This window comes from Telmatherina bonti (genome assembly GCF_933228915.1).
Source record: "Telmatherina bonti genome assembly, chromosome: 14".
Lineage (NCBI taxonomy): Eukaryota > Metazoa > Chordata > Actinopteri > Atheriniformes > Telmatherinidae > Telmatherina > Telmatherina bonti.
Window position 1 is genome coordinate 13273810 of NC_136612.1, and position 23314 is coordinate 13297123.

General features: G+C 40.4%; 1 protein-coding gene across 2 annotated transcripts; it reads right to left on the reverse strand.

The window, feature by feature from the left end:
* Nucleotides 1-124: 124 nt before the first annotated feature.
* On the reverse strand, nucleotides 125-22026 carry hook2 (hook microtubule-tethering protein 2). Of its 2 annotated transcripts, none has more exons than XM_079252860.1 (22): nucleotides 21875-22026; nucleotides 18610-18692; nucleotides 17243-17315; nucleotides 17067-17117; nucleotides 16841-16973; nucleotides 15601-15668; nucleotides 15209-15274; nucleotides 14988-15068; nucleotides 12056-12219; nucleotides 10188-10328; nucleotides 9502-9703; nucleotides 9303-9413; nucleotides 9128-9215; nucleotides 7077-7143; nucleotides 6651-6788; nucleotides 6007-6094; nucleotides 5372-5406; nucleotides 4884-4966; nucleotides 4545-4648; nucleotides 2282-2389; nucleotides 2131-2202; nucleotides 125-2050 (listed from the first exon to the last, which is right to left on the reverse strand). In XM_079252860.1, the coding sequence occupies exons 1-22, from the start codon at nucleotides 21917-21919 to the stop codon at nucleotides 1922-1924; spliced, it is 2130 nt and encodes a 709-aa protein (XP_079108986.1). In that variant the 5' UTR covers nucleotides 21920-22026; the 3' UTR covers nucleotides 125-1921. The 2 variants fall into 2 exon arrangements, with proteins under 2 accessions (XP_079108986.1, XP_079108985.1); XM_079252859.1 differs by having other exon boundaries at nucleotides 4545-4687.
* Between the last annotated feature and the right edge of the window lie 1288 nt (nucleotides 22027-23314).

Sequence of the window (23314 nt, forward strand, 5' to 3'; positions counted from 1 at the left end):
TTTTTTCCTCCCCATTGTCCAGAAATTTAATGAGACTTTACAAAACGCACCGTTCGCTTTAAGTGGCTGCATTTTGTATCAAACCTTAGGGATGTTTAAAGTATATCAAATCGGATTTTGTGTCACTTGGTGTCAAGCTGGCCGATGCACAACTGCACTTTGGAATCAAAGGCAGTTCGAAAAAAATGTTAAGAAACTTGTCTTCAGTGTGACATTTAGTTGGTTTTACATCATCTTTGCCAATTTTTGGCCACTTACACATCAAAGTCTTACCCACTCTTTGTGAGCCATGCGTTGGAACTGGTGTGATATTGTAGATAAACAATGCCTTCCCCAGTTTACTCGGCTGGTTTGACAGTTGCACAATTGATGTGAGAAGTTTGACTCATCAGCTTGGCCTTTTAGATTGTGACAAAATGAATGTGTTCCCAAGATGATGAAACCTGGACCGGTCTTCCTTCTCTGACCCTTCTATTTAAGAGTCATCTAAGTAAACATAAAACACCAGATTTCATTTCATGTTTATCTTAAGATCCCATTTATTTGTTGTGCAAAGCTAGAACAGACAGGATTGCAAATCTTTAACTTGCATCAGATCCCTGTGCCAGCAGCAGCATGCTATCATCTACTAGACCAGTGGATGGAAAGAAAAAAAAAAACAAACCTTGTCACGCCATGCAGATGTGCTACAGTTAGAACTCCACACCATAAATACAGATTAAAATAATAAAAGTAAAAAAAAAAAAGTGTTCACACGTTAACGATTCGGGTCTGCGTAGATCAAAACATTTACAGGGAGATACAAGTCATGAAAGCACAGCTCTGATATAGGATAGGCAAAAATAATACATCTAAAAGGAAACAGAGGTAGCGATTAAAGGCAGATGTAGTGTTTGATCAAACATGATCTTCCATCTGCTGCTCACTTCCTGTCAGCAAACAGTGAACGTTTCCTTCCAGTTAAACAGCTACTAGCTGGTCGTTTTAGTTTAATCACACGTTTCCCAGTTTTTACACTCTGTCATATAAACCAACGGTCTAAAGTGGTGCGTGCATTTAGGTTCGACTCACAAACACCTACCCTGTTTCAATCTTTGGAAGGGGAAAAGTAAGATTCTCAAGTCATAATTACAACAAATGAGACAAATGCTGAAAAAAAAGGATATACATAAAGATCTGCAGTTTTAACCTTGAAGTCAAGTCTATTATTTAAAATAATAAAAAATAGAGGGGAGAATTTAAGCAGCATTACCTCAAATCAGTCTCTTCCAAAACTAAAGTATGATTAGTCTTTGTGAGGTACTAAACAAACCCACCCTTCTACCGAGACAAAGTGCGTTGGTGTTTGGTTCATACCGCGTAAATAATGAATATTAAGGTTTAGAGACAAAGATTCAAGTGAATCCAAAAGAAATTACGACTGATGCTGATGATCCTTCAAATTCAAAGAGAATCCTAGAAAAAAACTAAATAATAAAATAAAAAAAAAAACCTCAGGTCTTGTTCTTAACTGTATTTGTCGGTATAAACAGCGGATGCAGCTTTATATCATCTTCAGTAGTAATTACAAAGCTCCTACAAGCACCACCTACCACCTTTAAACTGCTCCCAACTTGCTAAGATTGAAAATATGAAACTAAAAAAAGATTTTAAAATAGATTTTGAAGAATCAGGAGTGAATCCCAGAGGCTACAGAGGAAATACACGCCACCTTAAAAGGTGAGAACGCCTCTTTATGCCTGCTCCAGTCATTTCTGTTCAGCTCAGTAGCACCATGGTCCTCCGAGGCGCTGCAGTACAGCAGAGAGCCAGCAGGGGGCAGCGGCAGCATGGCAGAAAAAGAAAACTTGAGGCGCAGCGGCCCACTGAAGGCGTTGAAAGATGCAGACAGGTGAGATGATCATCTTCCTGGCTGGGTGTTTCATCTTGGGAGGTGGCGTGTCAGGCCTCTTCTGGCGTTTGTGGACTGTCTCTGCTGGGCGAGGAAGGACATGGGCTGGTTGGAGGGACCCACCCTCTCCCCAGACACCTTCTGATGTAGCGCCATTCCCTGAGGAGAAGGGTTGAGAGGAAAAATGAAGACTAAGATGGCGATACTGAGGAAGGATTCGTGCTTGTACTTGTATTTACCATATTGTACCACGCAGTAATGATGAGCTTCTCCTCCTGGTCATGCCTGGCTCTGCTCTTTTCATAGTCGTGCTGTGCGAAAGCAAGACGTCAGCTGCTGAGATTTTAAATGCCAGAAAAAAAAACAAAAAACGTGCCTTTTGGTTTTTACCTCCATATGCTGGATTTTCCTCTCCTTCTCCGTCAGCTGGTTTTTCAGAGCCTGAATGTCAGGACTCGCAGTTCCCGGTGGCTGTTTGGGTTCCAGAGTTTTGATCACCTGCAGACAAACGGGATGTTTCTATGTGCTGACATGAAGACACTGTCAGCGTTGCAACAGACAGTTCACGCATGCCACATTATGTTGTGTTTATTTCCTGACATTTTCCTCATCATGACAACATCCTATCTGGAGATCAGACGGCGGCTCTGGAGGCCCTCCGCTAGGTTAACCATTGTTTTTAAACAAATATGAATGCCAGGGGACTGGCCAACTCTGCCAAACAGGCTCCTTCTCTCCAGGGTCTGGGAGCTGTTTTGAAGGACTTGTTGCTTTGGGACAACTTTCTCCTCCAGGTGTGAAAGCCTCTCAGTGCTGCTGGTGTTTGGAAAATACACTAAAGAAAACAAAAACAAAGGAACTGTTCCACCACCTCAGGCCTGATACTGTCCTGGATCGACACCACGGCTTGTTTTACTAAAAGCAATTCTGCTAATTTTGGGTGGAACGATGATATAAAAATCAGTTTTAATAGTTTCTTTGTTTATTTATGGTGGTCAGGGGATGATGAGCCAATATGAGTTAGTTACTTTAAGTACAACTTGACATAACCTTTTTTTACAGGATTAATGAAGTTTGTTTTTTATTGTTACTAAAACAAGTGATAATACTGATAGAATTAGTATATAAATAATTACAACTTTTACGCAACATGTTCCTGCAAACATTGCCTTAGCTTGTTCCAACATTTATTCTCTCGTGTTCTGTTTGTTGTTCTGATTGTGTTAAATGTCCCGTTACATCATGTTATTCCTGCATCGTTTGAAAGGGGAAAAAAAAAAAAAAGAACCATCAGTGATGAAAAAACCTAAAGATATGCTTATCAAGCTTTTTTTCCCTTCCTGTCTGTGATGCAACTCAGACTGATTTGCTAAACAGACGACACTGCACATTTCCAGCCAGCAAAGAAGAAAGACACAAAAAATTGAAGCAATGTCACATGACAGACTTCACAACCTTTGATCTGTACACTGAGTGTTACGACATAAATATGCATCTACAGAGGTACGGACAATTATTGTGATGTTAAGGGACTGATATATAGTATTTTCTCAATAAGACCGGAAAATATGGATTCATTTCAGCTAATAAATAAAAAACACATTCTAAAGATCTTTGACACACCGTTTTTGTATTATTCATAGACTGTATATAAAAAGATGGGCAGAGCCTCCGTAGGTTTCTGAAGAGCTGAATTGAAGCCCGGTGGGCGGTTTCTACCATCGCCATCTTGGCAGCGTCATGCGTGTCGTCTCTCACAGAAAATACAAATATGGGCAAAGAGGTGGAGCTGAGAGGGGGGCTGTGAGCGTCATGGTGGATGATTGACATCCGAGCTTTCTGTAGCTAAAAGCTAACCGAGCTAACTCCGAGATAACAGGAGCTAACCAGCTAACAGAGGTAAGCGGGCTAAAGCTAAGTCACGTTATTAACCGGCTAAAAACCGCGGTTGTTATACGTTCTTCTTACTTGAAGCGGGAGATCGGGTACCTGTCAATCAAAAGGACACACCCCTAAATGTGCCAAATTTTGAGAATAAATTACTTTTAAGGGGGCAAGTTAGAAAATAATTCACTCCCCCCACAGTTGTCATGAAGGTAAACCTGACCTATTAAATCTAAAATGAATTTTTGAACCAGGCTGTAAACATGTTTATTTCTGCCGTGAATCTGTGATGAATCATTATAACATCAACAGCATACATTCTTTGGAAAATTAAATAACAGCTGTAACGTTCATTCTGCTCATCTGTAGCTTTTTCTCCCCTCGTCACACCTAAAGTCCGTCTACGGCGGCTGATGAAGGACGCTGAGTGATCTGGACTTTTATGTTTCGGCCAGAAATAGAGACCTTACAGCCTGGAATTACAGATTCTTCAATCCAGCACAAATCCAGCAACAAGGACAAATAAAAATGCATTTAGCTGCTAAACCAAAGCAGCTGCTTTCCTCTCTTGCCAAATGTTCACACACTGTTGCTAAACAGAGGCGATAAAACACAGTGGGAATATTAAAAGGAGAAAAATCTGTTTCCACATTAAATCTACGGGTTTTGGTTCAATCTTTAACTCCAAAGCTCTCAGATGATCTGCATATCCCAGCATCTTTATTTAAATGTTATAATTTTCTGGTGTTTGTTGCAGGGTTGGACTGACCGTCGTGGCCTTCTCCACATAGCGCTTGTAGCGCTCCTCCATCTGCTTCATGTCCTCGTCCTTCTTCCGAAGGATCTCCTGGAGTTCATCTATCTTCTTGGCCACTGACCAATCACAGAAAGAGGCTGAGAGAATGACCTTACCTTCACGTAACCAAACACATTCAGGTTCAGCTTTAGCCCAGAGTAGATCAGACTTTCACCATGCACATCCATGCGCATTACACAGCTTCTGCATGCAGGATTCACATCAACAGCAGAGAAACCAACACTACTGGTGAGACTGACTGAGTCTCTTTAGCCTGTTTATGTGAACGTAGCCTGAAACGACGTCTCTTACTGTTGCTGTCTACTTTGGGCTCCAGATCATCAATGACTTCTTTCTTCTTTTGGAGGTCTGAGTGGGCTTCATGAAGCTTCTCCCTGGAAGAGGAAAGAAAAGAAGTAAAGGCGGTCCTCGGGTTAAGTGCTTCTCGACTTACAACGCTCATTAAATAAATGTAAATAAAAAAAATAGAGCAAGTTTCGAAGTTACGAGGGTCCACATAAGTGCTTCTGACGCGTGACATGGAAGCTGAGACGTCGCCTCAGTGTGTATTTTAATTGCCTGTACTGTTTTTCTACTAAAATGATGTGTAATACGTGTACTTAGATAGTTAGTTAGGGATCAAGCGGGCAATACGGAGTATTTACAGAGAAAAATCCTACTTAGGCAGAATTGGGGTTGCGTCTTAGAGGTAGGAATGGAACTCGTTCGTAAACCGAGGAGTTTCACCAGTATGAAACACACTCAGCTGAATCCCCAAAAAGCAACAGAAAAATACTTACAGATGCTCCTCGAGCTTCTTCTTCAGTAAGGAGGACTAAAGAAGACAAGAAAGAAGAAAAATGAACAAAAACTAAAAGTGTTCACTTTCTAAAATGGCACACATCCAAACACAGTGAAAAAAAAAAAAAAAAAAAAAAAAAAAAAGTCAAGCTGTCAAAGAATCAAATCAAGGGCCAGTTGGACAGAGGGCGGGCCGTACTTACGATGGCCTGATTTTGGCAGAGTTGATGGATGGGGGGCAGGCGGAGAGAGACAGACAGAGAGGGGCAGGCGTTAACGGTGAGTCACCACAGCAAACATGGGTTAAAGTCCCACACAACATGTATCAAAACGTAGGAAAACACACACAGCAGTCACAAGAAGCCGAGTGTTTTCCAACAGTTATCTATTCAACATACCCAGTGTGCCACGCCAACACTTCATTCAGACTTATCTGGCAGTGCTGAACTTGCTCAGTTATAAACCAATAACAATAAAAACACGTGGTCGTGCACGTTCTTACCGCCTGAGCACACTGCGTATGTAGTCTTACTATTCTACCAGCTTGATTGCAGAAAATGTAGCGCTCAGCAGAGAAACAAAAGTCTGAAACAGTGAGAAGAGAGTAGAGAGACAAGCAGATGACTCCACTCACATCCTCGTTCCTGCTGTCCTGCTCCTGCAGAGTTTTCTGCAGCTCCTCCACCTGAGAACGCAGCTCGGAGATCTGCTGCTGGTTCAACCTTGGACAGAAAATGGGAAAAAAAAAAAAGGTTTGTGGATGAGAAAGATGAACCAACAGGAGGAGGATGGTGAGAGGAAACCATTGAGTTGTTAGGTGGCTGGGAAGTGGGTGGGAGATGTTTGTAAAGTATCGTGCAGATCTTTGTACATCTGCTGTGAGCAGCACTTGTGCCGCCTGGCCATTCTCTGCTCTGCTCCTACTGAGCATGCTCACTCCTCTCCTCCTGTTACTGTTGCCGAGGATGCCTCCCACACCCTCAGCCTGGTGTTGCGATGGACACACGCACGCACACAAACACATACAGTCCACCCACATGTACACATGCCCCCAGGCATGTAAACACACACAATCAAGGGACAATCTGGCTTTCTGCTGTCTGTCCTCCAGTCCAGCCCACACAGCTCTGCTGAACACACAGTCCAGAGGGTGAGTTGACATTTAGGCAGATATCACTCCTCCTCTCGGCCAAGCCACCAGCTTCATGTCCAGGAACACACAATATGTTGGCCCTGAAGGGGGACTGGTTATTTAACACTGCTGAAACACACTCCTACCTGTTCTGAGTTTCTAGAGTGTTCTTGCTGCGCTGAGCTTCTTCCAGCTCCGCCTGAACCTCCACCAGTTTCTGTCTGTAGGTCTCCTCCTGAACACAGAGCATCTTGTTTTCGCTCTGCAGACGTACCACAGTCTCCCTACCAGAAGAACAAGAGGAAGGGTGAAAAAGGATGGAGGTGAAAGCTGTGCAGCGAGGATTTTAATGGGGTGACGCCCAGGCTAAACGTGGCGCGTGTCATTCCCCCGATGGCCAACTGCACATTCAACTTCTCAAATAGTTGTGTGTCTCTTTGGAACATGGATGTAAAGCAGCACTGGGCTGGTCACACATCCATTCAAGTTTATTCCTCCTTTAGAAGATCTATTGTCACTAATTTATCACAACAAGGCTGAAACGAACTCACACAGCACGATAAAACACATACCTGAGTTCAGTGGGCATGATCTCTGCAGCAAGGTTTCCCACTGTGACACCTCCATCACACAAATCGCCTGAGAGAGAAAAGAGACACTACAGTCAGTCTAAAGCTTAACCAACTTTATGAAAAATATTTAAAGTAGAACTATTATGTGCATTTCAGGCTAATTTATTTTTATTTCTGAGACCAGAAGGGCTGGGATTGATCGAGTTATTGTCACAAATCTCTTTATTTACTTCAGACCGACCCTCTCCATAGGCTGTCAGATCAGCCTGTGGGCAAGACGAGTGGATTGAGACTCTTCCGCATTAAGCCCCGCCTCCCGCCACTGCACTACATCGGGAGCGCACACCGCACCTACTTTCGCCGTCATTGTAACATCTCATAAACAGAAGGATTAGGCTAATATGAACTCAATAAAAAAACAAAATACAATGTCAACACATAGCATACAGCCCTACATGTTGGAACCTGAATCAGAGCCTGAAAACAAAGTGGAAAACAGCAACCCACAGCAACGAATGCAGCAGGATGTCTCTCTTTGGTAAACTCACCAGCCATCGTTGGAAATAACTTTATTCCACGTTTTCCACCCGCCTGATGTATTTGTACATGTCCTGGTTAACCAGTAGAAGGTAACCAATCACCGAACCTTATCCCCCGGGACGTCACAAGGATTTCCAAGTAGAAAAAACTCTAAAACGACGCGTTTTTAGTCGCCATGGAAACCGAACAGAGAGAGTGCTGGAACTCAAACTCAAACATGCGTTTAGGTGATAAAAAACAGTGCCGTTCACATGTCTGATGAGGATTCAACACTGTAACACAGTAGAAAGCTCAGAAAACTTAAAATACCATAATAGGACCCCTTTAATTTACAGAAAAATGTAAAACTATCTTTCAGAGAAATTTTAACTCAAATATGTAATTTGTAAATTCATTCAAGCCTGTAAACAAACACAAAACAACGATGTTTGTGAATAAACACTAAAAGAAAAAAACAATCAGTTAATATCAACAAACCTAGAATGTGATGCATCAACACTACAAAGTTGTAGGAGAGCAGAAGAAGAACAAACATTTATTTGCTGTACACCAACAGCATATCGAGAGAAACGGTTACTGGCAAGGCTGCCAAGGTTAGGTATAAAAGGAACTTTTATACCTAAGACAAAACACTATCATTTTAAAGCAAAGATGGCTTTGGCTCATGTTGTGCCAGATGTCATTAGTGGATCATTAATCACACAATCACAATTACAAACTTAGAGTGTATAGTATCTATATTATTAAAAAATAATACTGTGATGGACTGGTGACCTGTCCAGGGTGTACCCTGCCACCCATCCAATGATTGCTGGGATAGGCTTCAGCTTCCCTGCAGCCCCTTAACTGGACTAAGTGGTTAAGAAAATGAATAAAAAATATTAAGGAAATCTGGGGAAACCTCAGCGCACAAAGGCTAAAAAAAAAGCAGACCGTTGCTGCATGTTTGTGACCTACAAGGCCTCAGGCAGCACTGCATGACAACCCTCAACACCACCATGACTGATTCAGCCACTTGGGTTCAGGAATGCCTCGAAGACCTCCTTCACTTGCTGCTCTACTGTAACCTAAAACTACATTATTAAATATGGAAACAGTCTATCAACTAGGAGAACAACCAAACTCAGTTCTCTGTGCGCACTCTGAGACAGCGGTCATGTTCTCTGGTCAGATGAGGCCACGTTACAACTATGCTTGGAAAAACTACACATACAGGATACTAGATTTATGAGGCAAAGATGAAAAGCCGATCAACGGGACGTCTTTTACCAGGACATTCAGCAGAACAATGACCCATCTCATTCTGAACGACTCCTAACAGCTGATTTACAGATAAGATCCGCCATCTCTTCACAAACAAACCTAAAAAACCAGATTATACTATACTAGTATGCACAATTCATCATTTTCATTTAGCTTTACTCGTTCATATGAGCTAACATATGACCCAACACACACAGTTACCCTTTTTGTTCCAGATTTATTTGCTTCGGAGAGCAATGAAAACTCACCTGTTTCACTCAGACACCTCTGCTGGACCTGTGCACACCTGAGCTCATCATTTGTTTCCCGAAGTGTGTCCCTCTCCGAGATCAGGCGCTACAGAACGAAATGCAATCCGACACAATCTTTGTCAAATAACAGACAAGAACAAGAGATATTTTCTGAAAATGTCCAATGACTCACTTCTTTCTCCTTCTGCAGAGCATCAAACTTGTCCAAAAGGTTTTTGTACTCAAACTGCCACTTTTCAGCTTTCATGGCCTCTGCTGAGTGCTTGGTGTGAAGCTCATGAGCCTGCAAGACAGACAGCAAACAGTCAGCAAGTCTTTCCAACCACACACACACACACACACACACACACAAACACCTTTCTGCAGCTTGCCTGTCTCTTGTAGGAGTCCAGCTGAGTCCGGACCACGTTGGCCCTCCGCAGCTCCTCCTCCAGCTCGCAGGTGCGCTGCATGTACACAGTGTTGCGCTCCTCCAGGAGGCGCACCTGTCTGCGCAAGTCCCCCAGATCTTCCAGCTTCCTCTTGTACGTCTCCACCAGAGCTTCAAGCTGGTTGACCCGGTTGGATGAATGCCTGAAGGGGGAGGGGAGGGGTGAGTACCAGCTCACGTTGGTCATTTCAGAGCGAGATGATGCAAATGGATCTCTGACTCTAAGCAGCAGGGTGTCAGTTCTTACCATTGCAGCGCATCTTGAAAGAAAAACCTTTTTATTGAGTTTGTCTGGAGTTAAAAACTACTAAAAGATTAAACAGTAACCATCAGGGAAGATTTACTGTGCTTATTTTTCTCATGAGAAAATCCTTTCAGCAAAAGACGGTTAAGTTATGAATGGATTGCATGAAAAAGCTGCGAAACATGAGCGAAAACCTCCAGCATTCACATGACTCAACACCCACCAAGTGTTACATTCTGCAGTTTCACTGAGAACAAACTTGTCTGAGCGTAAACAGGTCTGCACAGTTTCATTATATAATAAGTGTTTGATTAGATGCAGCAGCGTGTTTTCTGGCTGAAGTTAGAAAAAGGAAGCCTTGGCAGAGAGTTGGTGCTCCTCACCTGAGAATGTCCATCTCGTCTTTGAGAGCTTGGGCCTCCTGCGCCAGGCTGGTCAGGTCTTCATTTCGATGCTGCAGGTCGGACAGCTCGCGCTCCAGGATCTCTGCACGGACTCGCATGTCATCTCTGCTGTTCTCCAGTCTGACATGAACAGAGGTTTATGTTGGGGGGGCAGACTCTTACTCTTTCTAGTATGTTGGAGTCTTGAACAAAAGTTCTTCAGGCTTTCTGAAGATCTTTGACATGTTTTCACTGGATAAAGACTTTAAATTCATTCAAACATAAAACAAAGATTCCCAGCGTAACAGATGAACCAGTACTGGCTCAACAGAAAGCAGAAAACTTGGCAAAGAACCAGTTTAAAATGGCATCTTCAACACTTGACTAGGTGCATCTATAATGAATATCAAAATGAACACAGTTTGACGGACACGATGAAGACCCATTAACGTCTCAGTGGTGTCTCAAACATTTGAGGAAATGGGAGAAATGAAAGAAAAAAGAAGAAGTAGCCTAAATATAAATGATCTACAGCAGATGAACAGGATCTGAAACTTGTGTATTTCAGTAAAAAAAAAAAAAGTCTAGTAAAGACAAAAGACATGTCCTAAGAGATGCATCTGGACCTTAAGATGATCCATCTCATGTTCCCTGAAGCCTCATGAGAAATAGTCTCCATGGAAGAGTGGCTGTCAGGATGCAACATGGAGAGAAGGGAGAGGCATGTCCATAGACCGTATATGAAAGATGGACAGAGCCTCCGGCGGTTAAAAGTGAAGCCCATGCGGAAGTGCATAAGACTGCAGTTCCCCCTTCATCCACTAGGGGCTGCAAAACAGAGCAAATCTCCATAGACTCCCATGTTAAAAAGACCAACTTCACAGCAGAAATAAACATGTTTACAGCCTGGTTCAAAAATCCATTTTCGGTTGAATAGGTCATGACAACTGTGGGGGGAGTGAACTTTTTTCTAACTTGCCCCCTTAAAAGTAATTTATTCTCAAAATTCGGCACATTTAGGGGCGTGTCCTTTTGATTGACAGGTACCCGATCTCCCGCTTCAAGTAAGAAGAACGTAGAACAACTGCAGTTTTTAGCCGGTTAACAACGTGACTTAGCTTTAGCCCCCTTACCTCCGTTAGCTGGTTAGCTCCCGTTATCTCCAGGTTAGCTCGGTTAGCTCTTAGCTACAGAAAGCTCGGAGTTTGCTCAATGTCAATCATCCACCATGATGCTCACAGCCCCCCCTCTCAGCTCCACCTCCTTGCCCATATTTGTATTTTCCGGGCGAGGTGACGCGCATGCCCCTGCCAAGATGGCGATGGTAGGAACAGCCCACCGAGCTTCAATTCAGCTCTTCAGAAACCTACGGGTGACGTCACAGAGGCTCCGTCCATCTCTTTATATACAGTCTATGGGCATGCCACATGACACAGGAACTGGTCTCAAATCGGTGACAACAGGTCCGATGGAGGGATAAATCCTCTCCAGATGCTGGAGCGCAGCATTTTTTAATCAATGTGGGAACATCTGGCAGGAGAATGGAACAAGGGGTCTGCTGAACGACTTCTGAAAATGAGTTAAAAAGCTGTGTTTAAAGAATTACTTTTTAGTTTGCTTGAATTATACACACATAGATGCTGTATTTCAAAGTGTTTACCCATTCCAATAAATCATTGCATCCATTTTCTTTGTTTTATACACAAATAACAGCTGAGTCAAGACTTTCCCGCAGTACTTTATCTGATTTTCATGTCATAAATACACAAATTAAATAACTACTACAGCAAAGTTGTTGTTCTTTTATGTCCCTGTTCACGTTCTTAAATCCAGACTTATTTTCTCTACACTGTGTGCACCACTTCTACCTGTAATTCTCCTCCTGCAGCTGCTCCATCTGACTCTGCAGCAGCAGCAGCTTCTTGCCAGTGATGGTGGTGGAGGCGTCCAGAGAGTCGGAGCGGCTCAGCCTCTCTTTCAGGGAGCGGATCTCCGCTTGTAGGGACGCCCTCTCCTCCAGACCCAGAGACAACTGTTGCAGGAGAAGAGAGAAACAGAGTATGTTGCAGAAAGAGGAGTAAATAGTGTGTTTGCAGTGGGAAAAAGTAGTTTAGTGACACTATGTTGTGGTGGAAAATAATCCATAACTGCAGCAAAGAAGTATAAAAGCACAAATGAAGGTGTAACCTCATTAAAAAAAAAACAAACCAAAAAAAACAGATTAGCAGAATGTCATTAAAGTAATCCGACGTAAAAATAAAATATTTCCAAACGTTTACACGTAAAAAGCAACGCTACAGGTCGAAACCAGATACATCCAGTGACAATCTTTATAAATACGAGTACAAAGAGGACTTTAAACGCATGCTTTGTTCTCATTTCACATGCTCTGTTGTCAGCTGACGCGCACTGCTCTCCGGCAGATCAACCCTCTCAGTGGTTAAGATTTTTTTACCCTTCAGGTCAAACCAGATCCTCATAATGTGACGAATGTACAAGGCTAGTTTTACCAACAGAAGTGGCGCTGCTTCTCCCGTTAACGCTGACTGGGAAGAAAAAAGCTTTTAATTCAGGTTGATGAATTTGTTTGGACAGAAAAACTGCAGTTTAGAAAGATAAAATACACATGTAAGAATAGAAAGGATGAGTTTAAACTTTCCATAAGGACATATTTTCCAATTTGACAACCGAAAAAACCCCCAAAAAAAACAGTGAACTTTAAGGACAGATTGGACCAGTAACACTAAATAGCTACTAAAACAACACCAATGACTAATCTCTAACGCGTGGGCTGAGTAAGTAAACAAACAGGTGGGCAGAGAGCAGAACAAATTATAGTTGGCTACTGCTCCATCCCAAGGCAATGTGTCCGTTTTATCTTGATATTATGCAACTATCGACTAGGACGCATCTTTGAGAAAAAAAAAAAGCAAACAAAACTAAATTAGTCCTCTTCATAGTCAGTGGTGCAAAACAAGCCAAAATAACACACTTTCCTGCGGGCTAATCAATAAGGTCCAAAGCACAAACGCTGCAGTAGCAAACGTTCGACAACAGGCTGCAGATACGTTGCAGCACAATGAGGCCGCTGGGGTTGTATCCGACGCCGTGAAATGGAGAGAAATATTACTCTGAATACACAAATACTTTCATTACTTTGACTTTTAAGATGCCAACCTCATCTGGATGATAAAGCAAACCTTTAACCAGATGACTTTAATCATTTATGGTCAGCAGTAAGATCTTCAGCAGTTGGGATTTGATGCTTTTACACAGGTTAACTGTGTGCAGTTAACAGTATTTATATTCATCTGCACCCAGTAGTAACATTTCACCGACTCATCTGCGGTTTCCCTCACCAGCAACTTTCACAGACACACCAGTTCCACTGGTTAATGGCAGTAACTAATCAGCCAATCACATGGCAGAAACGTAAGACATGTGGTCATGTAGAAATGATGAAGACGGCCTGCTGAAGTTCAAGCTGAGCATCAGACTGAAGAAGAAAATAGATCTAAGTGGTTGTTCTGAGTACTTCAGAGACTGCTGATCTGCTGGCATTTTCACACACAAGCATCTCTAGAGCTTACAGAGATGATGTGAAGAGGAAATCTCCAGCCAGCCGCAGCTGTCTGGGTGGCAACTTGCAGATCTATACCCAGCAGAGCAGCTTTGGGATGTGGTGGAACCAGAGATTCTCATCATCATGTGCAGCAGCTGGATGATGCTTCATGTCGACATGGAGCAAAACCTCTGAGGAATGTTTCCAACACTTTGCTGAACCTATGCCAAGAGGAACTAAGGTGGTTCTGGATATAACAGGGGTCATATAGAAGCTTTAATGTTAGTAGATGCTTCCTGCAGTGCAGCTTTACTGTTAATTTCAACCAATTCTGGTTTGATTCATTCCAGCAACACATCTCTTAACTCTTAAGACGGTTCACTTTTAAAACAAGAAAGTTGACAAATTTATTTAAAAAAATCATAAAAAAAAGTTATCTTTTCAACATAAATCCATCATAAAAGCCCATCTGGAAACACACCCAAGTTCTTTGGTGTACTAGGTCGAGCTCTAGGTTTTCCTGATAGTTGATGGCTTGGTCCTCCCGCAGGGGGAACATGACTCCAGTGTGTATAGGTGTATGGATGTGTGTCTGTATAAGCGGGTGTGTATACGTGCTTATGTACATGCAAATGTATGTAGGTTGTTCTCTTTCTTTTTTTTTTTTTTTCTGTCCCTCTCTCTTTTTCTCTCTACAAGGTGTTTTCTGTTTTCTCTTCTTTTCGATTCTCTTTCTGTCCCTCTTCTGTCCTCTGCGGTCCGGCGGTACAAACTTTGTAATACAAACAATTGTGCAAAATAAATAGAAAAATCAAATTAAAATCTAGAATATCAAGGGAAGAATTATATCTATGATGCTTCCCTTGGCAAAGTAAATTTGCTCAGCAGAACACAGCATCCAGAAAATCCATTTTGCCTGCTTAAATGCTGGACAAGACAAACAACAACAACAACAAAAAAAAGTTCATGTGTGTACACCTAGTTTATAACCAAGACACAAACGCTTCATTTCCGTATGTTTGGCTCAGCTCAGAGTGTTATCTAAGCTTTTTATGCCACTAATGTCGGCTTGTTTGGCTGCTCTGTAAACAGATGAGAGTTTTCTCTTAACTTATTTCGGCTAAAGCTTGATGGCTGCCTCTTGAGTTCTGCTCTCATCACAGCAACGATGCGTTTAGTCACACAGAGCAGAAGGATTTAAACTGCAACGGGATGTAAACGTCATTCAGCCGACCAACCTGGTGCTCGAGGTTTCGGCAGCGCTGGCTCAGGTCCTCCATCTCGCCGACCTCCTCACTGAGAAAATAATACTTCCTGGACTGCAAATACAGAGAGTTTACAGAAGGACATGTCATCGTAGTCGCAGACGGCGGAGGAGAGTATATAATAAAAAGGGTACAATATATATTTGCTTAGCGTGGAGCAAAACGATACAGCGAGAGGAAGAAGAAGGTTTCACCTGGTAATCAAAGTCCCCATATGTCTCTGGGCTGCCTGGTTCAGACGACGGCTCCTTTGCTAACAGCTAAAACAAAACAGAAGGGGAGTCAATAAAATGTATGCTCAAATTACAGCTCATATACAAAAAAGAAACTATTTCCACCAGGAGGTTTATTTGGCTTTCTGGATCTCTTTCATTAGGAGACTAAGCTCAAACATTTTATCCACTCCTACTTTATTGGCGCCTTTAAAGACGAAACATATTCTTAAAATAGCACAGAGTGGGGCTTTGGGGATTCTCTTCAGTCTCATGTTTATCCATACTTCTTTGGTTATGAATTAGCCATGACTAAGAGTGGGATTAATGCACAGCAGAGAAAACGGAGAGGATAAGTGAGGGCGCTCGCTCACCTCCTGAATGGCTGTCATCACAACATGCTGGACTGATTCCTCAAGTGTCATAATCTGCTGGATTTGCTCTGCGTTTGGAAGAAGACAACAAGAAAACACGGTGAAGGTGCAGCCAAATGCAGATTATAATAAATAACCCCCTCAAAAGCAAACCAGCTTAGTCTCTCTTACCAAGGCAGCAATTCTAACTGGAACGCTGTTTTATTAATAATAACATGATCTGGTTTTTAAGTAATCTTTAATATCAAAACAAATTTTATTTATACAGCTCTTTTCATATATTAAAATCATAACACAAAGTACTTTACACATTTACGCCCCACCACATACACATAGGTACATGTACACACCCACAGACTTTGTGCTCAATACCAGGCGTGTGTACTCATACTTAGTATTAATAAAAGCGTACCAATACCCGATACCACACTAGTTAAGCCAGAGCAGATGTGTTTGATGACATGCTTCGGACATGTTTTAAAAGACATAAATGCCTTAAATGTTAAAATGTGACATTTTATGTTACATTAAAAGCGAGATCTTTGTTTCAAAACCACACATTTATAGTTGTATTTAGGTAAAATCTGCCAAATCAGAATAAAACATGTTGAAATAGTTAGATCTGTAATGTTATTATATTTGTATTGGTGAGGTAACTTCAGAAAGGATGGATCATTTATTACAACCTAATGAAATCTTACACAGTTATAGCAGCAATAATAACCATAGTCACAATAATGTTCACATAAACGGGTTTGGTATCGGCAGATATTTAAATTTCGGATGTATGTATCGGATCAGAACTCCCAAAAAGTGGATCAGTGCATCCCTAATACACAACCGATAAAAACTTGTTAAAAGAAAAGAAAAAATGTGTGGCAGAATACAGAGACTGGATCCGAGTCAGGAAACGCCATCTAAAGGGGTCGTCCGCACCAGGTGCCGCCAGCAGCCCGAGGCCGGATCACCTCCACCCGGTGGCCACCTTGCTACAGGTCAGCAAGAGGCCAACAGCAGTGAATCACTGCCAGAGACCCCCCAGACCAAGCAGATGCCCTCCATGACAGAAAAACAACCTGACCAGAACCAACAGCAGCCCCCAGTGCAGGCTCCCCACTGAGGAACACTGGAGACATATGGAGAGCAGCCTGTGGTCCGTTTTAACAACCTGTAACGTTCATGCAGATCAGCTTTGGGTTGATTTCCCAGCTAGAAGCCCTTCCTCTCTTTTCATGCTCACCTTGTTTTTTCTCACAACTGACAGCGCATCCCAGTACGAGCTGTACCAGCTTGCCCAGCTCGGTGACATCTCCCATCTCTCCTATGAGGCTCACGTCGGGCAAATGCTCGTCGGACACCTGATGACCGAGCACCTGGTTAGGGAAACAAAGAGGGAAATACATCAGACTTTCGTTTGAGATGAAACTGCAGGAGGCCAAGAAGTGAAACCGATCCGATGTTCTTACATCGTGGTAATATTCCAGCATGCTTTTAAGGATCTTTTTCAAGTTGCTGACCTAAAAAGAAAGAAACGAGAGTCATTGCCCTGATACTAATTTAAAATAAAGGAAAAGCAAAAAACTCTCCCATCTTGGTCATAGCCAGAGGGAACTCTGTCATGTCCTGCTGCTTCACAAATTACCTTGAGGCGCCAGTTTGCCTCACTCTCCTCCTTGATCCTGCCCAGCCATGTCTCATTAAACCAAAAGGGGTCTCTGTTAATGAGAACACAGGAGAACTGCAGTGACCATATATCTCTGCACATGAAGATACACGAGGGGGGCCACAGGGCAAAGCGGCCCTCCGCCTCGTTCTCCCCCAGCACAGTGGCATCCATGTAAAACTCTTTGTTAGAGTTCAATGACATGAGAATAATTATACATTATTATTCAGGCTCAGAAGTAAACTAAAGGATTGTTATGTGCAAAAAAAAATACAAACATCACAAACTGCAAGAGTTACACACAAAAAAAGGTGTCTTGATCTGAAGTGTCAAAGGTCACAACTCAGAGGAAGCCTCAGTTATTTTGCATAGATGTTGGACTTGTGCAATCCAAAGGCCGAAAGGCGAAAATCCCAGATAAGCAAATCTCAGAGTACACACTTCATGGATTTAAACCAATTATTCAACACCTCTCCTTTGCACCACACACTTTATATTTATGCCGTTTACACTCCTTTCCTTTTATATAAATGAGAAGCGTTAAATATTTTTATATGTAAAGCCTGTAAATACTGTTTTTTCATGTCTGTTTTTGTCAATGTCAGCTTTATTTATATATCATACATTTTAAAAGCCAACAGCCAAAGTGCTTTACAGCAGGATATACACATAAAATAAAGCACATACATAATTTTTTATATTTATATATATATATATATATATATATATATATATATATATATATATATATATATATATATATATATATTATATATATATATATATATATATATATATATATATATATATATATATATATATATATATATATATATATATTTAGACGAGTTTTAAACATTAAAAGGCTTTTAGCAGACTGTGTATCCAGGGGTAATGACTTCCATAATGTGGGACACTCAAACAGGTTGACAAGAAGCTGCTGGATCCATTGATTTGAATCAGCTGTGTTGGTGGAGGGAGACAACAAAAACCTGCCGGATTCCGGCCCTTGAGGACTGGATTCTGACACCCCTGATCTATACCATCTGGTCAGCTGACCTAAAGGCCTCTCGAAGGTTGATTAAAGTTAACAAGGTCTGATAAATACTGCAGTGCCTTTCAGAGACTTAAAAACAAATAAAAGAATGTAAAAGTCAATTCTAAAACTAGCCGCAGCCAGTGAAGAGAGGACAGCACTGGCGCTATGAGCTCACGTTTTTACTGTCTGTTTTTGTGTTCTTTTTGTGTTTATACCACCACCCCAACACAAATTCCTTTATGTGCAAATATGCTGCAGATAAAGTCCCAGTCTGTTCCGAATGCTGTGAGCAGTGACTGTAACTTACATTCGGTGCAGTACGTGTGCGATGGCCACTCCGTTTGTTAGGTCCTGCTTGCTGTTGCATGAAGGAACCTGAAACGTTTGCAACTGAGAAGAAAATCAGGAAGAGTTAAACATGTAGTTCTCAACGAAATGTTCATATTTAAGAGTCACATTTTGTCAACTGAGCATGTAACATATTTATTTATGCTTCTTTGGCAGAACGGTTTATTCCTGGAAAATTTACAAACACAAATACTACTGGCTTCAAAACCAGTACAATCATATCTGGACACAATAAAAGACAACTTTAACCTGATCTGAACCTCATAAAGCATCACGTAAAGGAAGAAAACAGCCAAGAGCGTAATTCATCATACACAGGAATTTTTTTGTTTTTTTTTTGCCTCCAAGGACAAAGAAAATGTAAATAAATACAACAGTTAGATTTTTGTTCATTAAATATTTATGCAAATGAGAATATATCTAAAATGCATATATTTAAAGCATATTTAAATGTAAACATACCCCTGTTTAGTGTAAATCAAAGTTCTAGCTAATATCCATGTAATGCAATTACACACTTCTTTCCATCTGATGTTTCCCGTCTCAGCTGATTGGAAAAACCTTGAGGCAACAAACATGTTTTAATAAAAATGAATATTACCACTACCCGACTAATAACTGAATGACAACCCTGATGTAAATTAGCAATACTAACAATAATAATAAATTAGATTAACAGATTGCAAGGTGTGTGACGGGAGTTCCAACATTATGGGAAACAGACGCTACATTCCAGGGGTGAGAAATTGATTTGAAAAAAAAAACTTGAATATCAGGATTTTTTTGCTTCGTAATTTTAAGATCGATTTTATTTGTCACAAAAAAAAAAGATTTTTTTTTTTCAAATAAATACAAGTAATCCATTCTTATATTTGTCATTTTTATTGTATTTATTGACTTTTTAACTTGTCTTCTTGTGCATTATAGCAGCAGAATGATGCTCTGACCACTCTGTTTTTTCCTAATCTACAAAAATCAGCAATATCGAAGAATCGTGAGAATCGCAATTTAAATTGGATCAGCACCCAAACAAAATCCGAGTTAAATCAAATCAGGACGAAAGCATATCATCACAGCCCTAGTACATTCCTTTGCTAAAGCGTGCAGCCAGAACACTGCAGATCTTTATAGAGGATGTGTCTATTATTGACGTTACCCGATGTTGCCACTCACACCCCAATCTGTAAACCTCATAAGACAATCATTGCTTAAAAGGCGTTGATCTTTGTGATGGTCTAGTCCACTGTTGGACTCAAAAGGGGGTATGTGTACCCCTGGGGGTACTTCAAAGCATTCCAGGGGGTACATGAAAATTTTTTTTGAAAACATGTCTTTTTATGTTTTCTTCAAAACACTCTTAAACAAAATAATACAAATATATTATATAAATATTGAATATATTTCAATAAATGTAAGTGTACATTTATAAACTGAATATACATTTAGATTTACACCATTTAATTCCTCCCAAAATCCCACATTCCAACATGAATTGAACCCCATCCGTTACGAGCCATTTCATATCCATCAGTCACTGTTGCCTTGACAACGCAAACAATGGTTGAAGCGTAGTAGAGATTTTGCACGGTTAAAGTTTAATAAACCAAACACAAATGACAAAGTCCTGTATTTCATGTTTTTTCTTAACCAAAAATACTTTGCAGTGGTTCGAGGGTACTTGGCTGAAAAATTATTTTATTAATATTTTTGCATATGTAGCAAAAGGGTTGAGGATTGCTGGTCTAGTCTGCAGAAAGAAGCTCCGGCTGATTTTACAAATGTAAGTTTACAACCAAACGAATACTCTAAACTTCACCTATCCATCTAATCATGTACAAAAAAAAAAAATATGAAAGAAAAACCAAAATGGCTGGTTAAGGTCTGCTCCCAGTGTTTGAATCGCACCTTCTGAGCCACTGTAGAAACATGACAAAACAAGATGGCAAATAAATCTCGATCTCTCTCTTTACACACATGCCTGATCCCATTTCCCAAATTGCACGCATTCAACTCTTCTCCGTGTTCTTAGTCCCTCCCCGCAGAGATTCAAGCAGCGGAGGTGAGATGACAGGCATCTCACTAAATGAGACACAGCTGTCTCACAGCTGTCATTTCAAACCAACATCAATTAGACACAATGCATGAAAGCTGCACCATCCAACCATGGATAACCTACTGGTGAATGTAATTCTTCTTGCCAGAGATGCATTTATAAACAGAAATAGTAACTTTAAATCAAACAGCAGTGTGAGATTAATAGGTTTATGACCTCTTCATGTGCTGGGGATGCCTAAAACACTTTCTCAGGTGACACAACGGTGGACCCCTGCCTGTTCTTGAGCCAGGTTCTGTTAAAAGGGAGTTTTTTTCCTTCCCACTGTCGCCAGTGTGCTTGCTCAGGATGGGAGATTCTCAATCTGTTGGTTTCCTTATATAGGCTATTATGAATTGGCTTTCATTATGTTTTTTCCCCCCATGTCTGTAAAGCGTCTTGAGATGGCATTGCCGTGATTTGACGCTATATAAATAAAGTTGAATTGAATTTTCCAGTTTTCCTTGTTCATCGATAGTGTCTTAAGTTGGGTACAAAAGTGATGTGTGATAGTTATTCTTTCCTTCTTTCACTATAAAATCAAGTTAATCTTAAATCATTATTTTGTAGTAATGTAGTACTAGTTTTACAGCAAACATTGCTGCTGGTTTGAGTAAATCTAACCAGTCTTTATCAACTAATCTTAAATAACAGAAGCTGAGTTATGTTGGGATTACAGACTTAGCAATGCTAATAATATCAGCTATTCACTTCTCACTGTGGAAATTTGCCAAACAGGTGGATTTTCCCTGAGCTGGGAAAGAAAGTTCATATGCTGGCATATGCTTAAGATTGCCCATTAAGTCTCTCAGCTTACACTAAGCTATTTGGGTTTGTTTGTCAAGCAGTCAACTTTGTTTATAGCGCGGTCGGTTCTGTAAGCAGACCTAAAAAAAAAAAAAAAAAAAGCAAACCTGAGATGTTTGCAGCTAGTTAGCTGGAAAGGCTAACGAGGACTACAACTACATACCTCTCATCTAACAAACCGCGTGTTAGGATGTTCAGTAAAGTATAATTATTAGACTATATGAGCCTAGAGCTTTAAAAAGTTACTTATTCCGATCCCTGTTAATTTAACACATGGTATCACCTGTTAGCCGTCAGTGTTTAGCCTCGCTAATGTCAAACTTACCCACGTTAACAGAGAGTCGCACAGCTTTGCTTTATCCAGACTCATCCTGCTGCGACCCGGAGCGATAAATTATGCCCTCACGACGTGTTTGGCCAAGAAGTTGGTAACTCTGTCCTGACACCTTCTTCCACGTCAGACATTATCCAGCCATGGCCTCCCACTGCTGCCCCTACCTTCTCCGCGTTTCACCTCCTCCTGTTATCCAAGCGGGCTTCCGTACGTTTCCATGGAAACGGATTATGTTACGGGTCAGCGTGTCTGGTCAAAGCAAATGCCACAGTTGTGCTCATATGTATTCATCCCCTTTCATTAAAGAAAAGGCTGAATTTACAACAGTCACTCAAATAACTGGAGACTTAAAAAATGAATAATAACTAAAAATTTGCAAATATATAATTTAGTAAAATAAGACACTATTTTTTTTTCCATTTAATTGAGTTGAAGAAAGAAAGAAAAAAAAAAAAACTAAAAAAAAAAATTGGTCCTGGACAAGTTAAAGAACTTTTCTGTTGAATAGTAGGACAAAATACCTGTCAACAGGTGCAGATGTTTGACTGAGAGGAACAGAAAACACCTGACTGTAGCAGAAACATTAAAGGATTGTTCAACAAAATATTAGCTTATGAATGATGTAATATGTAATAAATTATCTTATTTGTTTGCTTTAAAAAAAAAAATTCTATTGAACCAGAATTAAAAAATAACATAATGATTTTTATTAAATTTTGATTTATTATTACTATAGTCAATTTCAGCTTATTTTACAGGCAGCTGTTTTTTCCTTCTTTAATGAAAGGGTATGAACAAATATGAGCACAACTGTACAAATAATGAATAATAGTCTGGTTTTTATGCCCTCGCTATAACGTCGGCCTAAATATTGGCAAGCTTAAAGTTTTATTTATTTGTTGTGCCAAGAGAGTGTTAGTGAAATTAAGTTTATATGTAGCACATTTCATGTATAAGGCAATTCAAAGTGCAATATATAGAGCTTCAATTAAATTATTTTAATTGAATTATTTAATTTTATTTTACTTATATTATTTAATGTTCATAAAATTGTTTATAATAATAAATTAAAATAAAATATTTATTTATTTGTTTATAATATTTTTATTATTTTATTATTTTTTTTAATAAAGTATTTTCCATTTCATTTCATTTAATTTCATTTAATTTAATTTCATTTCATTTCATTTTAAAGTATTCCAGATTGTGTAAAGAAAGTATAAGAGGCAGCAACAAATAACAAAAATCCTAAAATCATTAATTAAATGAAAATGAATAAAAGTTAAAAGTTCCCGTGCAGATTTTTTGCACAAGAAAAGCAAAGTTTTTAACCTGGATTCAAACATGACTACTACATTTGGTGAGAGTTTATTATTCACACACAGTTTGCTCCACTTGGTTGCAGCATAACAGCTAAATGCTGCTTCTTCA

Bases quoted from the DNA above. Each gene is read 5' to 3' on its own strand.
- hook2 (XM_079252859.1), bottom strand. From the start codon at position 21,919: ATGAGTCTGGATAAAGCAAAGCTGTGCGACTCTCTGTTAACGTGG. The intron at 10,329-12,055 runs GTAGAAGTGGTG...TGTTCATGTCAG, and splicing joins CTGCAGGAGGAGAATTACAG to ACTGGAGAACAGCAGAGATG. The intron at 2,203-2,281 runs GTAAAAACCAAA...GCTTTCGCACAG, and splicing joins GGAAAATCCAGCATATGGAG to CACGACTATGAAAAGAGCAG.